Here is a 20305-nt window from a genome sequence, read left to right as displayed (position 1 = left end):
TAAAAGTTTTTAATTTTCACGTAGTCCAATTTGTCAACTTGACTTTTATGGATTATGGTTTTGGTTTTAAGTCTAAGAATTCTTTGCCAGCCTTACATCCTGGAGATTTTCTAGTTTGCCCTTAAAAGTTCAATAGTTTTATGTTTTACATTTAAGTCCATAATCTGTTTTGAGACAGTGAGGTTTAGGGTGAGGTTCATTTTTTTGTTTATGGATGTTCAATTGCTCCAGAATCATTTGTTGAAAAGACTATACTTCCTCCATGGAATCAGTTTGTAGCTTTGTAAAAAATTAGTTGATCATATTAGTGTGGGTCTATTTCTGGGTTCTTTCTGTTGTTCCAATGATTTATGTGTCTATCTCCACCCCATTCTCCTACTACCACTATCACAGTGTCTTGATTACATTAGCAACATAGTATGCTAATTGTAAAGTGATTCCTCCTTTTTTTGTTTGTTTGTTTTTGAGACAGAGTCTTGCTCTGTCACTCAGGCTGGAGTGCAGTGGCGCGATCTTGGCTCACTGCAACCTCTGCCTCCCGGGTTCAAGTGATTCTCCTGCCTCAGCCTCTCAAGTAGCTGGGACTACAGGCTCATGCCACCACGCCCAGCTAATTTTTGTAGTTTTGGTAGAGACGGGGTTTCACCATGTTTGCCAGGATGGTCTCGATCTCTTGACCTCATGATCTGCCTGCCTTGGCCTTCCAAAGTGATGGGATTACAGGCGTGAGCCACCGTGCCTGGCCCTCACCATTAAGTTTCTTTTTTTTTTTTTTTTTTTTTTTTTGAGACGGAGTCTCGCTCTGTCGCCCAGGCTGGAGTGCAGTGGCCTGATCTCAGCTCACTGCAAGCTCCGCCTCCCGGGTTCACGCCATTCTCCTGCCTCAGCCTCCCGAGTAGCTGGGACTACAGGCGCCCGCCACCTCGCCCGGCTAGTTTTTTTTTTTTTTTTTTTTTTTTTTTTTTTTTTTTTTTTTTTTTGAGGCGGAGTCTCGCTCTGTCGCCCAGGCTGGAGTGCAGTGGCCGGATCTCAGCTCACTGCAAGCTCCGCCTCCCGGGTTCACGCCATTCTCCTGCCTCAGCCTCCGGAGTAGCTGGGACTACAGGCGCCCGCCACCTCGCCCGGCTAGTTTTTTGTATTTTTAGTAGAGACGGGGTTTCACCATGTTAGCCAGGATGGTCTCGATCTCCTGACCTTGTGATCCGCCCGTCTCGGCCTCCCAAAGTGCTGGGATTACAGGCTTGAGCCACCGTGCCCGGCGCCCGGCTAGTTTTTTGTAGTTTTAGTAGAGACGGGGTTTCACTGTGTTCACCAGGATGGTCTCGATCTCCTGACCTCGTGATCCACCCGTCTCGGCCTCCCAAAGTGCTGGGATTACAGGCTTGAGCCACCGCGCCCGGCCCCCATTAAGTTTCATGTTCTCTGTAGAGGTTGTTATGCAGATGCTTATATCAAGTTGAGGTAATTCTCTTTCATTACTAACTTGCTGAGAGTTTTTAATCATGAACGCATGTTGGATATGTCAAATGCCTTTTTTCCATCAATTGATATAATCACGAATTTTGTTATTCTGTTATGATTACTCTGATGGATTTCTGAATGATTTTTTTTTTTTGAGACAGAGTTTTGCTTTTGTTGTCCAGGCTGGAGTGCAATGACATGATCTCGGCTCACTGCAACCTCTGCCTCCCGGGTTCAAGTGATTCTCCTGTCTCAGCCCCCGGAGTAGCTGGGATTAGAGGCGCCCGCCACCACGCCTGGCTAATTTTTCTATTTTTGGTAGAGATGGGGTTTCATCATGTTGCCAGACTGGTCTCAAACTCCTGACCTCAGGTGATCTACCCACCTTGGCCTCCCAGAGTGCTGGGATTACAGGCGTGAGCCACCGCAACTGGCTTATTTATTTTATTTTTTTATTTTTTTTTGAGATGAAATCTTGCTCTATTACCCAGGCTGGAGTGCAGTGGCGTGATCTCAGCTCACCGCAACCTCTGCCTCCTGGATTCAAGCGATTCTCCTGCCTCAGCCTCCCAAGTAGCTGGGATTATAGGCCCGCACCACCACACCCAGCTAATTTTTTATATTTTTAGTAGAGATGGGGTTTCACCATGTTGGGCAGGCTGGTCTCCAACTCCTGACCTCAAGTGATCTGCTCGCCTCAGCCTCCCAAAGTGCTGGGATTACAGGCATGAGTCATTGCACCCAGCCTCTATTTTTATGTTTGATTAAAACCTCTGATTTTCATAAGAGCTATTTATGACAAACCCACAGCCAATATTACACTGAATGGGCAAAAGCTGCATGGATTTCCTTTGAAAACCAGCATAAGACAAGGATGCCCTCTCTCACCACTCCTATTCAACATAGTATTGGAAGTCCTAGCCAGGGCAATCAGGCAAGAGAAAGAAATAAGGGTATTCAAATAGGAAGAGAGGAAGTCAAATTATCTCTGTTTGCAGATGAACATGATTGTATATTTGCAAAACCCCATCCTCTCAGCCCAAGAACTCCTTAAGCCGATAAGCAACTTCTCAGGATACAAAATCAATGTGCAAAAATCACAAGCATTCCTATACACCAATAATGGACAGAAAGCCAAATCATGAGCAAATTCCCATTCACAACTGCTACAAAGAGAATAAAATACCTAGGAATACCTCTTCAAGGAGAACTACAAACCACTAATCAACAAAATAAGAGAGGACACAAATTGAAGAACATTCCATGCTCATGGATAGGAATAATCAGTCTCATGAAAATGGCCATATTGTCCAAAGTAATTTATAGATTCAACGCTATTCCCATCAAGCTACCATTGACTCTCTTCACAGAATTAGAAAAAAACTACTTTAAATTTCACAAGGAACCAAAAAAGAGCCTGTATAGCCAAAACAATCCTAAGTAAAAAGAACAACGCTGGAGGCATCATGCTACCTGACTTCAAACTATACTACAAGGCTACAGTAACAAAAACAGCATGATACTGGTACCAAAACAGATATATAGACCAATGGAACACAACAGAGGCCTCAGAAGTAACAGCACACATCTACAACCATCTGATCTCTGACAAACCTAACAAAAACAAGCAATGGGGAAAGGATTCACTATTTAAAAAATGGTATTGGGAAAACTGGCTAGCCATATGCAGAAAACTGAAACTGGACCCCTTCCTTACACCTTATACAAAAATTAACTCAAGATGGATTAAAGATTTAAACCTAAGACTTCAAATCATAAAAACCCTAGAAGAAAACCTAGAATACCATTCAGGACATAGGCATGGGCAAAGACTTCATGACTAAAACACCAAAAGCAATGGCAACAAAAGCCAAAATTGACAAATGGAATCTAATTAAACTAAACAGTTCCTGCAGAGCAAAAGAAACTATCATCAGAGTGAACAGGCAACCTACAGAATGAGAGAAAATTTTTGCAATCTATCCATCTGACAAAGGGCTAATATCCAGAATCTACAAGGAACTTAAACAAATTTACAAGAAAAAAACAAACAACCCCATCAAAAAGTGGGCGAAGGATATGAACAGAAATTTTCAAAAGAAGACATTTATGTGGCCAACAAACATATGAAAAAAAGATCATCACTGGTCATTAGAGAAATGCAAATCAAAACACAATGAGATACCATCTCATGCCAGTTAGAATGGCGATCATTAAAAAGTCAGGAAACAACAGATGCTGGAGAGGATGTGGAGAAATAGGAACCACTTTTACACTGTTGGTTGGAGTGTAAATTAGTTCAACCATTGTGGAAGACCATTGTGGCAATTCCTCAAGGATCCAGAACTAGAAATACCATCTGACCCAGTAATCCCATTACTGGGTAATACCCAAAGGATTATAAATCATTCTACTATAAAGACACATGCATATGTATGTTTACTGCAGCACTATTCACAATAGCAAAGACTCGGAACCAACCCAAATGCCCATCATGTTAGACTGGATAAAGAAAATATGGCACATATACACCATGGAATACTATGCAACCATAAAAAAAGATTGAGTTCATGTCCTTTGCAGGGACATGGATGAAGCTGGAAACCATCATTCTCAGCAAACTAACATAGGAACAGAAAACCAAACACTGCAATTTCTCACTCGTAAGTGGGAGTTGAACAATGAGAACATATGGGCACAGGGAGGGGAACATCACACACTGGGGCCTGTCGGGGGTTGGGGGGGCAAGGGGAGGGACAGCATTAGGAGAAATACCTAATGAAGATGACAGATTGATGGATGCAGCAAACCACCATGGCACATGTATACCTATGTAACAAACCTGCATGTTCTGCACATGTATCCCAGAACTTAAAGTATAATTAAAAAAACAAAAAACCCAAAACCTCTGATTTTATCATTTAAATGTTTAAGAAAAGGGAAAAATTCCACAAAAAGCCTAGTCCTCTAGAAAGTGTTATTGATAAAGAAGCATGTGAAAGGAAGAAAATGGAAGCACATGAATACAAAGGCCCCAGGAATGTGGTTTCATTTTATTAATTGTTTTATAATGAAACTCATTCTAACCATAAATGCGTATTTATCAGACAGGCCCAAGCCCCTATGGAAGTAAATGACATGAGTAATGCACACGATTGATTAATTTATGATACTAACCTCTTGCCTCAAGAAAGGATTTTCCTTTTTGAGCTCTTCAGAAAGATCTTCTCCTTCCAGCCATTCCTTCATGCCAGTCTGTTCTGCCCAAGCATTTACAGTCGCTAGGGCAGCAGCTCGAACATTGTTCTAAATGGAGAAGATAATCAGCAAAAATAATATCTACCACAGTTTGGAGGTAGGGGGTAATCACTGTTGCTTTATGAACATGAACAATGGAGGGTTCTCTAAGGCCCACATGAACATACATGAAGCCATCTTCTCTAAAACAGAAACTAGTTCTATGATTGTACTAAAACTCCAAAGTAAAGTAGAAATATAAAACTCCAAATTGTAAAACTTGTGTACTCAGTTAATCAGGCAAAACAGTGAGTGATCTGGGCATAAAATATCATGTAAGAATAAACTCCTAGGCCGGGCGCGGTGGCTCAAGCCTGTAATCCCAGCACTTTGGGAGGCCGAGATGGGCGGATCACGAGGTCAGGAGATCGAGACCATCCTGGCTAACACAGTGAAACCCTGTCTCTACTAAAAATACAAAAAATTAGCCGGGCGAGGTGGCGGGCGCCTGTAGTCCCAGCTACATGGAAGGCTGAGGCAGGAGAATGGCGTGAACCCGGGAGGCAGAGCTTGCAGTGAGCTGAGATCCAGCCACTGCACTCCAGCCTGGGTGACAGAGCGAGACTCTGTCTCAAAAAAAAAAAAAAAAAAAAAAAAAAAAGAATAAACTCCTATATTTTGCTTCCTGAAAAGCTGCGGGCATTTACGTCTATGTCTGTCTGCTAAAGAATGAAATTCTAAATGTTAAAGACAACATAATGGTTAAGACTGAAATTGCTAATAAACTGATTGAAAATTAGTTATGTTTTTATATTAATTTACATTAATATTAAAATAGCACAAATTATATTAAATAAAGTTCCTCAAGTTAAATAAATTATACATTATATTCAAATATTTAGTCTAGGGCTAAACATTGTAACCTTCAATGATATTTCAGTGACTTCTAGGACTATGAAACTACAAATATCTTGCTGAGCTACTAGAAGATCCCACTCTAATAGTTCAGAAAAATAAAAGTAGAAAATAATGAACTCCAAATTCACGTCTTTATTCACTATAGCAAAATGTTACACAATTATGTTATAATCATAATAGCAACCATTTGTCATGTGCATACTATATGAAACAGGCACAATAAAATGTACCTTACATACAGACTCATTTACTTCTGTAAGAAAGAAATATCACAGATAAAGAAACTGACCCTCAATGAAGATAGCTTATCTAAAAGTCACAAAACTAGTAAGTGATATCTGGTCACCTTAATCCTGCCTGGAAGATAAAAATGTTTACTGTTTTTCTTCTAATATTTCCATCTTTATAAAGTTTATAAGGTCTTTACATTACTCTAAAAAGAGAATTATCTTTAACCCAAGAATATGGCTGGCCTATTCCAGAATGGAGCCGTGGTGAAAAGAGTTAGGTTTACCTTGCTGTCTCCAAGGACTGTGATGATAGGGATGCCTAAATTTTTTACATGTTGCTTAATATTTGGGCCCATGGCTACTGCCAGTTGTTGCAGGATATTCAATGTTTGCTGTACCTGAGTGGAAAGAGCCAATACTTTATGTTGAAACCATAAGCAAGTTGCGTGCAAACTTCCGTAAATTTGCTGCTATACTGTCAATACAGCAGGATATTTCTGGCCTACTCAAGAGACAGAGACATTGGCTTGTCATGCTATTCTACTTAGATTATTCCAATTATTTTGTAGGCAGTGGCCTCTCTTTTTATCATCAGTTCGTAAAACTAGATTATCAGAATTTTAGACCAGAGATTATGGTACTTTACAACTTTAAGGTAAAACCTAGTTTATGGAAATCCTGATATAAAAATCCACATTTAAAAATAAGAAATTATTATGTTTATGTATATTACAAGCAGTTTTATACAAATATATTCAATACTGGATTTCTGCAAAAAGCAAATTCTGACTCATAAAAATTTGATGAATAAATCTGCCAACTACCATCATATCTTGAGATACACTTAATAAATTAAAGGCAGCTATTTCTAGTTCAAAGCAAAGAAAGTAATCACTTAGTTTTTGCTAGTGAAGGCTACACTGCAAACGTAACTCCTGCAGCAGTGGGGAGGGAAGATAAAAAGAAGAGTCGTATGCTCTACATACCAAGATTTTATTTGAATCATTGAGTCGACCCTTCAAGGCAGTTGGAAGTTCACCTATATTCGGTTGGATAAATTTTGCTTCATTGATAATACCTGCCACTTCATCTAGGCCTTCTTTCCTAATCTTCCAATTCTTATCACCAATCTTAGATACCAACTCTGAAGTGATTTTATCACTGAAAAACAGAAAATAACCTTTAATTCCAGACTCCAAAAAAATGATGATATCACATAAGTTCCCCTCACTGAATTCAAAAAGAACATTCAGAATTCAATACAATGAATGAAATAAACCATTTCACAGACTGGAACCTACCTGATCTCCGTCCTCGGCAAAAGATCAACGACATCATTGCTCCCATCATCTGGTTCATCTCCATCTTCTCCTTCATCTGTACCACTTGTGCTATGCTTGGAAATTCCCCTGGTTGGAGCAGGTGGGCTTTGTCCCTGCATCTATACACAAATGAATGAGTAAGGGTAATGAAATTTATATAATAGGATATGGGAACAAATTAGAGAGGGTGCCCGTGTCAAACTCTCATTCCTTTATAATACCTATTTACACAGTAGGTAATTTGACTGCTACCTAGATTACAATTTTGAGACTACATGTCAAAAGGTATTTTTATACAAAACCTACTAGAAGGCGAGGTGTGGTGGCTCACACTTATAATCCCAGTACTTTGGGAGGCCAAGGCGGGTGGATCATCTGAGGTCAGGAGTTCGAGACCAGCCTGGCTGACATAGTGAAACCTCAACTATACTAAAAATACAAAAATTAGCAGGGTGTGGTGGTGCACACCTGTGGTCCTAGTTACTAGAGAGGCTGATGCAGGATAATCACTTGAACCCAGGAGGAATAGGTTGCAGTGAGCTGAGATTGCCCACTGCACTCCAGCCTGGGTGACAGAGCCAGATTCTGTCTCAAAAACAAAACAAAACAAAACATTCCCCCAAAACTCGTTAGAATTATGAAGCTGTCTTTTGACTTATATACTCAAGACAATACAGAGCAAGTGTACCAACACTCAGCAATTTCAGTTAGAAATATTATTTGAGGGGGTCTTTTTTTTTTTTAAGACGGAATCTTGCTCTGTCGCCCAGGCTGGAGTGCAGTGGCGTGATCTCGGCTTACCGCAAGCTTTGCCTCCCAGGTTCACGCCATTCTCCTGCCTCAGCCTCCCCAGTAGCTGGGACTACAAGCGCCTGCCACCATGCCCGGCTAATTTTTTGTATTTTTAGTAGAGACGGGGTTTCACTGTGTTAGCCAGGATGGTCTCCATCTCCTGACCTCATGATCCGCCCACCTTGGCCTCCCAAAGTGCTGCAATTACAGGCATGAGACACCGCACCTGGCCGAGGAGGGTCAAGTTTTTAAATTTATGTTTTTATTTTAAATTTTTAAAAAATGTTATATTTGGCCAGGAGCAGTGATTCACACCTGTAATCCCAACACTTTGGGAGGCTGAGGTGGGAGGAGTGCTTGAGTCCAGGAGCTCAAGACCATCCTGGGCAACAAAGGGAGACCTTGTCTCTACAAAAAATTTTAAAAATTTGCTGAGCATGATGCATGTGGTTCCAGCAACTTGGGAGCTAAGGCAGGAGGACCACTTGAGCCTGGGAGGTTGAGGCTGCAGTGGGACATGATTGTGCCAATGCACTCCAGCCTGGGTGACAGAGTAAGACCCTGTCTCTAAACAAAATTAAATAAACTTATATTTAATGTACTTTTTGACCAGGTAATACATTTACAACATTTGACATTGTATCAAAGAACGTAAAGAGAAAAATCTCCCATTCTATACCATAGCTACCTAGTTATCTTCCTCATAGATAAAATCATCGGTTGGTTGTGGTGGCTAACACCGGTGATCACAGCATTTTGGGAGGCCAAGATGGGCAGGTCACCAGAGGTCAGGAGTTTGAGACCAGCCTAGCCAACATGGTAGAACCTCATATCTACTAAAAATACAACAATTAGCCTGGCATAGTGGCGCATGCCTGTAATCCCAGCTTCCCAGCTGAGGAGGCTGAGGCAGAAGAATTGCTTGAACCCGGAAGGTAGAGGTTGGAATAAGCCCAGGAAGCGCCACTGTACTCAAGCCTGGGCAACAAGAGCGAAATTCCATCTCAAACAACCAAACAAAACAACCCAAAAACAAAACAGACAAACAAAAAAAAAATTTTTTTTTTTCTTCTTTTTGAGACAGAGTCCTGCTCTGTCACCCAGACTGGAGTGCAGTCGCATGATCTTGGCTCATTGCAACCTATGTCTCCCGGGTTCAAGTGATTCTTATGCCTCAGCCTCCTAAGTAGCTGGATTCCAGGGCATACCACCACACTCGGCTGAATTTTTTTTCTTTTTGAGACAGAGTCTCGTTCTCTTGCCCAGGCTGGAGTGCAGTGGGGCAATCTCAGCTCACTTCAAGCTCCGTCTCCCGGGTTCACGCCATTCTCCTCCCGAGTAGCTGGGACTACAGGCGCCTGCCACCACGCCCGGCTAATTTTTTGTATTTTTAGTAGAGATGGTGTTTCACCATGTTAGCCAGGATGGTCTTGATCTCCTGAACTCATGATCCACCCACCTCGGCCTCCCAAAGTGCTGGGATTACAGGTGTGAGCCACGGCGCCCAGCCACTCGGCTGATTTTTGTATTTTTAGTAGAGATGGAGTTTCGCCATATTGGCCAGGCTGGTCTCAAACTCCTGACCTCAAGCGATCTGCCTGCCTCAGCCTCCCAAAGTGATGGGATTATAGGCATGAGCCACCAAGCCCAGCCAAAATCATCAATTTCTTATGAACTCTTCCAGGGATACTTTATTGTGCATAAAAGCAAATACATATTCTTCATTCCAGAAAGATGGAGTCTCAGTATGTTGCCCAGGCTGGCATGCAGTGACTATTCTAATTGTGATCCCACTACTGATCTGATCTGCATGGGAGTTTTGACGTGCTGTTTCTTTCTTTCTTTTTTTTTTCTTTTTCTTTTGAGAAAAGGTCTGTCTCTGTGGCCTAGGCTCGAGTACAGTGGTACAAACATGGTTCACTGGAGCCTCAACCTCCTGGGCTCAGGTGATCCTCCCACTTTGGCCTCCTGTGTAGCTGGGACCACAGGCATGTGCCACTATGCCTGGCTAATTTTTTGATTTTTTTTTTTTTTTTTTTTTGTAGAGACAAGGTCTCATTTTGTTGCCCAGGCTGGTCTTAAACTCCTGGGCTCAGGGGATCCTCCTGCCTTGGCCTCCCAAAGTGCTGGGATTATAGGCATGAACCACTGCACCTGGCTGACCTGTTCTGTTTCTGATCTGGGCCAGTTCACCTCTCCTTGGGCAACGTGGTGGCCTCAGCTCCTGGGAGGTCACAATACTAATACTGAACTTACTGTGGACACCCAACTGGCACAGCACACTACAGCCCCCAAAACATCTGCGCTTAAGCAATCCTCCTTCCTCAGTCTCCTGAGTAGCTGGGACTACAGGTATGCACCACCACACCCAACAGTTTAGTCTTAATTAATGAGATTCTCAAGTCCGCTAACAGATTGCATCATTTGTGGAAATTTTACCTTCTCAAATTCTGCATCTATCTGGGATAGGAGGGCAGGTTTCTCATCCTCAAAGAACATTCGCAAAGAGGGACCAACATACAGATACATCACGCCAAGCAGGGTTATGGCAGCAGTCCTCACAGCCTGCCAGACAGAAGAAAAAGAACTTTTTAAATCACAAAGATGGCAATAATAACTTTTTAAATCACAAAGATGGCAATACTGCCCTATATATGTTGTTATGTACTCACTGGGTTTGTTGCAGCAAGAGCTGTCTTCACATTGCTAATGAAAGCTTTGACATTCAACCTAGAAGAAACACTTAGAATTAAAAGCAAACAAATGAAACCCTCAAAATACTCAATAGAGTTTTATAAAGCCAGACTCTAGGACTGGCTTCCTTTGGCAAAGTTCTCACTTTTTCTCTTCCTACACTAACTTTATTTTATTTTGTTTTATTTATTTGAGACACAGTCTTGTTCTGTAACCTAGGCTGGAGTACAGTACATGATAGCTCACTGCAACCTCTGCCTCTCTGGTTCAAGCAATTCTCATGCTTCAGCCTCCCGAGGAGCTGAGATTACAGGTGTGCAACACCACACCCAGCTAATTTTTTGTTTGTTTGTTTTTAGTAGAGACGGGGTTTCACCGTGTTGGCCAGGCTGGTCTCACACTCCTTACCTCAAGTGATCTGCCTGCCTCAGCCTCCCAAAATGCTGGGATTACAGGCTTGAGCTACCGCACTCAGCCTCCTACACGAACTTTAAAGTGAGCTTTGAATACTATCTATATGCTGACAATCCTTTCATGCTTAAATACAACTCTTAAATCCAATCTTGAACTCTCAGCTGAACTCCAGATTCACATCATCCAGCTGCCTTTGTGATATTTCCATTTGTATACCTGGAAGATGTTGAAACCAAACTCCTGATTGTCCTCACTCCAATCCCAAAATCTGTTCCTCCCAGTCTTCTCCACCTCAGTGAAGAGCCACATTTTTCTTCCAGTTGCTCAGGCTATCCTTGACTTTTTGAAGTTATCTCTGACTTGTCTCTCTCTTATATCCTGTTCTGTTCTGCTTTTTAAACATCTTTATCAGTTAAAACCCTTCCACTTCTACAGTCTATGTCCAAGCCACCAGAATTTCTCGACAGAATTATTCCAATAGCCTACTAATTCGTCTTCCTGTCTTTGATCTCCTGTTTTCTCTGACAATAGTCAGAATATGAACCCGTTACTCTTCTGCTCAAAAATCCCCTAATGCCTTCCCAACTTAACTCAAAATGTTGAGGCCCCATATGACCTGGCCCCCTATTCTTTCTCCAGCTTTATCTCCTACCACTTCCTACCCACTCACTCATTGTCCTATAGCTACATTCTGAAGGAAATACACTCGTTGCTATTTTAAATATATCACATGTGGCCGGGCGTGGTGGCTCAAGCCTGTAATCCCAGCACTTTGGGAGGCCGAGACAGGCGGATCACGAGGTCAGGAGATCGAGACCATCCTGGCTAACACAATGAAACCCCGTCTCCACTAAAAATACAAAAAAAATTAGCCGGGCGTGGTGGCGGCGCCTGTAGTCCCAGCTACTCGGGAGGCTGAGGCAGGAGAATGGCGGGAACCCGGGAGGCGGAGCTTGCAGTGAGCTGAGATCCGGCCACTGCACTCCAGCCTGGGCGACAGAGTGAGACTCCGCCTCAAAAAAAAAAAAAAAAAAAAAAAATATATATATATATATATATCACATGTGCTTCTACCACAGAGCTTTTGGCATTTGCTCTTCCCTTGGTCTAGAATGCTCCTCTCTGATTATCACAGCTTGCTCTCTCATATCCTGGTCTCTGCTCAAATGTCTTTTTTTCAGGAAGAACTCTTCAACTACTATATAGAAAACAACACCATCTAAACTATACCACATTATTCCATTTAACCCCTCATCCTGCTTTACATAAACATATATATGTAAAAATATATATATCTCTATTTTTTGAGATGGAGTTTTGTTCTTGTTGCCCAGGCTGGAGAGCAATGGCATGATCTTGGCTCACTGCAACCTCCGCCTCCTGGGTTCAAGTGATTCTCCTGCCTCAGCCTCCTGAGTAGCTGGGATTACAGGCATGTGCCACCACACCCAGCTAATTTTGTATTTTTAGGAGAAGTGGGGTTTCTCCATGTTGGTCAGGTTGGTCTCGAACTCCTGACTTCAGGTGATCTGCCTGCCTCAGCCTCCCATAAGTTCTGGGATTACAAGCATGAGCCACCGCACCCGGCCTGCCTGCCTCTCTGTCTCTCTTTTTATATATATATATATGTACTGTTTATTACCTATCTTTCTTTATTCAAACGTAACTCCCACGAAACAGAAATTTAATTTCACTCATGATGTATTCTGAAGGACTGGAACAAACAATTGGAACACTGTAATAGCCAATATGTAATTGTTTAATACATGAATAAATGAAAGATCGTAACAAAAAAGAGGAAAATATGTGGCTTTTATAAGTGACATGCCAAGAGATTTGTGTTATATCAAAGACTGTACAATTAAGAGGAATTATAACAATACCCTCAACTATGGGAGAACACCACAGATAATAACATAACAAACATCAAGCCTGTAATCCCAGCACTTTGGGAGGCCGAGATGGGCGGATCACGAGGTCAGGAGATCGAGACCATCCTGGCTAACACGGTGAAACCCCATCTCTACTAAAAAAATACAAAAAGCTAGCCGGGCGAGGTGGCGGGCGCCTGTAGTCCCAGCTACTCGGGAGGCTGAGGCAGGAGAATGGCGTGAACCCGGGAGGCGGAGCTTGCAGTGAGCTGAGATCCGGCCACTGCACTCCAGCCTGGGCGACAGAGCGAGACTCCGTCTCAAAAAAAAAAAAAAAACCAACAACAACAACAACAGTTCTTTGCTATTTGAGTAAGTTCTAGAATAGTGTTTTTTCAATCAGTAGAACTCAAAATATCCTTTCACGAGATATTAACAAGCATGTTGCAAAATGTAGCATGGCACAGACAAAGGCAACATAGTATAGCAGTTACATCATTCTTTCTCCAAACCAGAATGCCTGGATTAAAATCTTGGTTTTGCCACTTTCCTAACTATGATGGGCCCAAATTACTTAAACTTTCTGTGCCTTAGTCCTCATCTACAAGATAGAGATAACATAATGCCTCACATAGTTTTTATGACGATTAAATCAAATGAATTATGATTTAGAAAGTGCTTTTTAAAAGTACCTGGAATAAAGTAAACTGTATAAAGTTTTGTTTTAAATAAACAACTGTGCTCTATATGCAAATAAGTTTGAGAACAGTGGGTTAAAGTTAAACAAGCTCTTCTATTGAAGATTTCTGAGAGCATTTCATTCGTCAAGGCATACTATAGGTCTTTAAACAAATGTAATTTTATACAGAAATTTCCTAATGTATGACTAGAAATTCTTGGAACTGGATTTTCTGTGGGACAGCTATTAATGCTTAAGGAAAAATAACTTAGAGAACTCTTTCAGTGAATATTAAAATGCAGAACACAAGCCAATATAGACCTTTGAGAACAAAGGTAATTTTATTTTATATAAATGAGACAATCCAGCTCTTACGCTTCAGAAATAAGCAGCAATAGCTACGACGAATCACGACTTAGAAACTGACAGAACATTTAACTATTTTCCACTTGATTTCGTTCCGACTTACCCAGAAAAACCAAATTCTTTTATGGCATTTGATAGCCAATTCAGAGTTTCTGACTGATTTTTGGGATTCTTTTGTGAGAAAGCCATTGACACAACCTGAAATGGGAAAACCAACAGATCTGTGTTTTATCTCGTATTTCTTATAGAAATACACATGACATTAAGGCAGATGTGCATTAAACAGAGTTTTCTGATGCTAAAACAACTGCAAGAATGCCTTAGGAACAAGAGTTAACCTACGCAAGAAAATGAGGTGAGTGACAGTGGGACTAAAAGGCATTCTGGACTGTTTATAGCTTTTCAGCAATTACTCTGCATTACAATATCTTTTATTTTTACAGACAAGGTCTTGCTCTGTCACCCAGGAGTACAGTGGCACAATCATCAATCATTGCAGCCTCGAGAGCTCGTGGGCTTTCACTGTCTATAGAATGTTTTGTTTGTTTGTTTTGAGACAGTCTCACTCTGTTGCCCAGGCCGGAGTACAGTGGCATGATCTTGGCTCACTGCAATGTCTGTCTCCCGGGTTCAAGTGATTCTCCCGCCTCAGCCTCCCTAGTAGCAGGCATTACAGGTTAATTTTTATATTTTCAGTAGAGACGGGGTTTCACCACGTTGGCCACGCTGGTCTCAAACTCCTGGCCTTACGTTGTCCTCCCGCCTCGGCCTCCCAAAGTGCTGGGATTACAGGTGTGAGACCCTGTGTCTGACCGAATATTTTTGACTAACATAAATTTTCATCACTAGGCAATAGAGTATTTTTAAAGGTAAAAATGGAAATGCAGTATCAAAGGGCCGGGTGTGGTGGCTCATGCCTGTAATCCCAGCACTTTGGGAGGCCGAGGCAGGCGGATTACCTGAGATCAGGAGTTTGAGATCAGCCTGGCCAACATGATGAAATCCTGTCTCTGTTAAAATTCAAAAATTAGGCAGGTGTGGTGGCAGGTGCCTGTAATCCCAGCTATGCAGGAGGCTGAAGCAGGAGAATCACTTGAACCCAGGAGGGTTGCAGTGAGCCGAGATTGCACCACTGCACTCCAGCCTGGGCGACAGAGTGAAATTCCATCTCAAAACAAAATGCAGTATCAAAAAAGATTTTACTTGAGAAGATAAAAACTAATGTTTAATTAGTAAGCTTAAAGTTTGGGTAAAAAAATTAGGAAAACTGGAGGAATAAGAGTTCTGTGTTACCTGTTCAGCAGTCCACGGTAACATACAGGCTTCAGCTATTGCTGTCATAGCTTCTTTTGCATTGTTCCCACATTTCACATCTCCAATCTTGTCCACAAGGCCATCTAATACAATCTGAGCTGACGTTTTGGAAAAATTTCCCTTCTGGGCAATCAAAGCAACTATGTGAAGTTTCATTTGCATCACCTGAACAAGGATAAGTTCATAAAGTTAGGAGCAAGCCAAGGACATTTATTTATTTACTTGTATTAACAGCATGTAACAGATATGACATGGTTAGGGACAGCTGAGAACACAACTAAAGTAAAACGAGGATTTTAAACAAATATGCAAAATAATTTGTATCCTTTAATTGTTACCAATTACTTAACTGACAGTGAAGAGAGGGGAAAAAAAGCTACTCAGTGTTCCAAAATATTAACAAATAATATTGCACAGAAAGTTTATGAATTGAAAAATCTGATTTTTTAATTTTCCTCCTCTTATGATTATTTGCATTTAGTACTGAATACACATCCTAAAATACACAACAAATTACTACTGACTGTATAACTGAGAATTACTACTAGGGCTGCCTACAAAAACACTATAACCCTCTTATACACACACATAACGCAGAACTTGAGAGATTTTAGAGAACTTGTTGGCTTTTAAGTAAAAGAATAAAAACATCTGTGGAAAATAATTTAAAGATATTATTGTGATGGCAGATCTATGGGATTAAGGACCCCTTTGCTCATAAATATTTTTCTTTGTATTGTGTGAATATTTTAACTTTGTTAAGCCACTAGAAATTCTATTATACAGATTCATTTAGGTGACAAATACCCCCACTTATTTATTTATGTATGTACGTATTATTTGACAGATTCTTGTTCTGTCGCCCGGGCTGGAGTGCAGTGGTGTGATATCAGCTTACTGCAACCTCTGCCTCCCGGGTTCAAGTGATTCTCATGCCTCAGCCGCCCAAGTAGCTGGGATTACTTATAGGCACCTGCCACCACGCCTGGCTAATTTTTGTATTTTTAGTAGAGATGAGGTTTCACCATGTTGGCCGGGCTGGTCTCGATCTCCTGACCTCAAGTAGATGTCAAGTGGGTATCACCTCAGCCTCCCCAAGTGCTGAGATTACAGGCATGAGCCACTGTGCCCAGCCACACAAACACCCTCTTTTAAAATGCAATTATCGCCTAGCTCATGCCTGTAATCCCAGCACTTTTGTAGGTTGAGGCAAGAGGAATGCTTGAGCCCGGGAGTTTAAGACCAGCCTGGTCAATATGGAGGGACCCCAGTTCTACAACAAGTACAAAAATTAGTTGGGTGTGGCCTTCACCTGTAGTCCTAGCTACTTGGGAGGCTGAGGCTGCAGAGAGACATGTTCACACTACTGCACTCTAGCCTGGGCAACAGAGTGAGACTTTGTCTCAAACCCCCAAAATTTGACATAGCAGGCGTGTGAAAAAAATAAAAATGTAAAAAATTTTAAAAATAATCCCAAACCAAAAAACAAAACAAAGAAATGTAATTATCTTGAGTGGGACTTCTGCAATTGTAGAGTCAATACCTCTGAAAAACTGATCTTCCTTAAAGCAACATAGAACAGTGGCAAAAACTATACAAATCAACTTACCTCACAACTTTGACAATTAAAAAAGGCTTGTAACAATACAAGAACCATTTAAAGACAGGATGCTGAAATTTCAGTAAGGACAGTGAGGTTTCTGGTGATTTAACTTGCCTTGTTCCCCTTTTCTTCCAGCTCCACAGTAGCCTTCAAAACCTGAAGTCTTGTAACCATAGCAACTATGAAAACCAAGAGCTGTGCAGCCACTGGCAGGTGGGGGGACAGCTCAGGTTTGGACTTCCTCAGAAAGTTTTGACCCAAAGTACTGTCTTTTCTGGCTGCTTCCTAGAAAAGCTCCATTTGAAGGGCCTGTTATTTGACTGGACTCTAGCTAGCTCAGTGGTTAAGAGCCCTATCCCCAGGGATTTTGTTGAAAACAACAAAAACAATGAGCGGCAACTGCTTAACATCTAACATCAGAGCTGTGTAAGTCCACAATACCAGTTGGGGGAAACCAGCTTGGTCAAAAACATAAAAGGATCTAGGGAATGAGATATCCACAGAGGACTCTGAGAATCTAGAAGGTCGTGCGAATATTCAAGGTTGTGTGTATGCCCAGGAAAGACTGAAAAGGGCCCTAATCTCGGATCTCTGACTGACCTTCAAGACCTTGCTTTAAAAGTGAATTCCAGGGTAAAGCTGTAAAGTGCCTGAGTATCTCTGGCATGAACCAGCGCGTGAGCGCACACACACACACACGCGCACGCGCCCTTGGCAGAGGGTGGGAGACAGATCATATTGGTTCAAGGCATTTAAGAAAATCTGTCCAGTCATTAGCTCGTCATTAAGTTAACCGAGGAGAGAGTCTTTGGTGGCTGAAAATCAAAATCACAATGAGATTACACTTCATACTCTCTTAAGAATTTGAGAAAAAAATTAGCAAGGTGTAGTGATGCACGCCTGTGGTCCCAACTACTCTGGAGGCTAAAATGGGAAGATCTCTTGAGCCTAAGATGTCAACGCTGCAGTGAGCCACGTTTGCACCACCACACTCCAGCCTGGACAACTGAGTGAAGGCCTTTCTCAAAAAAAAAAAAAAAAAAAAAAAAAAAAAGTGCTGTGAGAGCAAGAGGACAACTCACAACTCAAGAATCTTTTAGAATATTTAGCCTTTGTGGAGCTGGCCTATACGAATAAGGTGCTATGTAACCTATGTAACACAATCTAAGGGAAACACAGTGTATGAGAGAGCTAAACATCCTAGAGGGAAAACAAGAGGTGGCAGCAAAAGAGAAACCAAAAAGAGACTAGCAGGATGCCAAAAATAAACCTGATACATTTCAAGTTTGTTTAGCATGAGGTCTATTTTATGTACATCTAGAAAAAGAGAAGGAAACTTTTTCTCATTTTCCTTCCTGCACCACTTTCCTATACTTCCCTCTATACCCGCCCCTTAGACTAATAACTTGGTACTGCTAAATTTCAGCTCTATTATCAGTTAATGGGGCTATACAATTGATTATATGGTAAATTTTCATTGGCAATTTAAGGACTGCACTTATTTTTTATCCCATCAAATAAAAAAGCTATCTCACTGTTTATTTCTCCCTTGAATATGTAAAAATTAGATAAGAAGCCTTCTAGGCCTAAAAGTGAGAAGAAAAAAATGCATATATCTAAATTATACAAATTATATATGGATGTATATATTTACATATTTATACATATATAAATCCCTAGTTATATAAAGTTATACAGCTGACCCTTGTACAACACGGGTTTGTACTGCAAAGATCCACTTATGCATGAATTTTCTTCTGCCTCTGCCACTCCTGAATCAGCAAACCCCTTTTCTTACTTTCTCCTTCTCAGCCTATTCAACATGAAGATGATGGGAACTGAAGACCTTTATGATGATCCATTGCCATTTAATAAATAGTAAATATGTTTTCTATTCTTTAGGATTTTCTTAATCACATTTTTTCTCTAGCTTACTTTAATTGTAAAAATACAATATACAATACATGTAACATACAAAATACGTTAACTGACTATGTTATCAGTAGGGCTTCTGGCAACAGTAGGCTATTAGTAAAGTTCTTGGGGAGTCCAGAGTTATATGTGAAGTTTCAACTACACAAGGGGTAGTGCCCCTAATTGCCACATTGTTCAAGAGTCAACTGTAGTTATGTGTTGAATCAAAATGCACACACCCCATTGTTCATTAAAAATCATTACCAAGCTGGGCACGGTGGCTCACACCTGTAATCCCAGTACTTTGGGAGGCCAAGACGGGCAGATCATCTGAGGTCAGGAGTTCGAGACCAGCCTGACCAACATAGAGAAACCCGTCTCTACTAAAAATACAAAACTAGCCGGGCGTGGTGACGGGTGCCTGTAATCCCAGCTACTCGGGAGGCTGAGGCAGGAGAATCACTGGAACCCAGGAGGCAGAGGTTGCAGTGAGCCAAGATCATGCCATTGCACTCCAGCCGGGGCAACAAGAGTGAAACTCCATCTCAGAAAAAAAAATTAAAAAAAAAAAAAATTCATTACCAAAACTATTCTATTACTCCATAGGATGATGTAATGTAAATTACTTCAATAAAAGATATCAAATCTCACATTTTAAATACCTGAAAATTAGTTTCTTTCCATCCAGGTTTCTTGGCTAGCATCCTCACTAATGCCTGGCATGGCATTTCAGTTCGGTCCATTAGCTCAACAGCCTTGAAGTAAAATAAGAGAATAAAAGAGTTAAAGGGTTAAAGATTAGTTCCAAAGAAAGAGTAAATACCAAAGTCAAGTAAGTGGTTACCTCTGAAGGAAGGAGTGGAATAGAACTGAGAAGGGTTATTGAGGGAGCTTATACAGCTTCTGCTGTTATGCTTTATTTCTTTGTGTTTTTATGTCTATAATGCTTTATTTCTTAAGCTAGATGGTTGGTATATGGCTGTTAAATTAGTATCACTGAACATTTATCTCACATTTCAGGAATTCACAAAAAGTTTGCTCCATGCAAAATAATAGTTTTCATTTGCCTAGTGTGTGGCAGAAACTGCTTATACATATTTTCTCTTCCTTGATTTTCCTAAAAACAGCAAAGCAGAATAGATTCGAAGTTCTAAAGTATTGAATATTAAAGATGTACAAACTCAGATCTAAACCGAATGGGCAGCAGAAGCAGGACTGGAAGGCTTCTCTGCCTTAAGTGACAGTGCTCTTGCAGTTGCTCCTTACCCTTCCTCATTAGAATCACCTGGTATATGCCAAAATGAACTGCCATGTTCCTTTACAACACACGTTTTTGAGAGGTTTTGTCCAATTCTACCAAGGAATCATGATGATAAAGCCGAAAAAAAGTACTGGATAAGGGATGGTTTAAGTAGAGAGACCTATTTGCCTAGGAAGTTTATGAGCGAGTACCATAGTTAAAAAATTAATCTGGCCGAGCGCGGTGGCTC

The 20305-nt window shown here is 41.1% G+C and overlaps 1 protein-coding gene across 6 annotated transcripts in view; it reads right to left on the bottom strand.

Annotated features, from left to right (window-relative positions):
• The window catches only part of CKAP5 (cytoskeleton associated protein 5), a 101567-nt gene that overhangs the window by 30356 nt on the left and 50906 nt on the right, over window positions 1-20305 (bottom strand). For all 6 annotated transcript variants that reach the window (XM_065528197.2, XM_065528200.2, XM_005578020.5 and 3 more), the window contains exons 16-24: window positions 19478-19570; window positions 15278-15463; window positions 14088-14182; window positions 10633-10690; window positions 10400-10525; window positions 7148-7287; window positions 6833-7007; window positions 6131-6244; window positions 4639-4767 (exon numbers count right to left, since the gene is read on the bottom strand). In XM_065528197.2, coding sequence (XP_065384269.1) covers window positions 4639-4767; window positions 6131-6244; window positions 6833-7007; window positions 7148-7287; window positions 10400-10525; window positions 10633-10690; window positions 14088-14182; window positions 15278-15463; window positions 19478-19570 — 1116 coding nt within the window. The remainder of the gene's footprint in view (window positions 1-4638; window positions 4768-6130; window positions 6245-6832; window positions 7008-7147; window positions 7288-10399; window positions 10526-10632; window positions 10691-14087; window positions 14183-15277; window positions 15464-19477; window positions 19571-20305) is intronic.

This window comes from Macaca fascicularis, chromosome 14 (assembly GCF_037993035.2).
Source record: "Macaca fascicularis isolate 582-1 chromosome 14, T2T-MFA8v1.1".
Lineage (NCBI taxonomy): Eukaryota > Metazoa > Chordata > Mammalia > Primates > Cercopithecidae > Macaca > Macaca fascicularis.
Note: the sequence above shows the minus strand (reverse complement) of the source record. Positions and strands in the feature narration are given on the sequence as shown.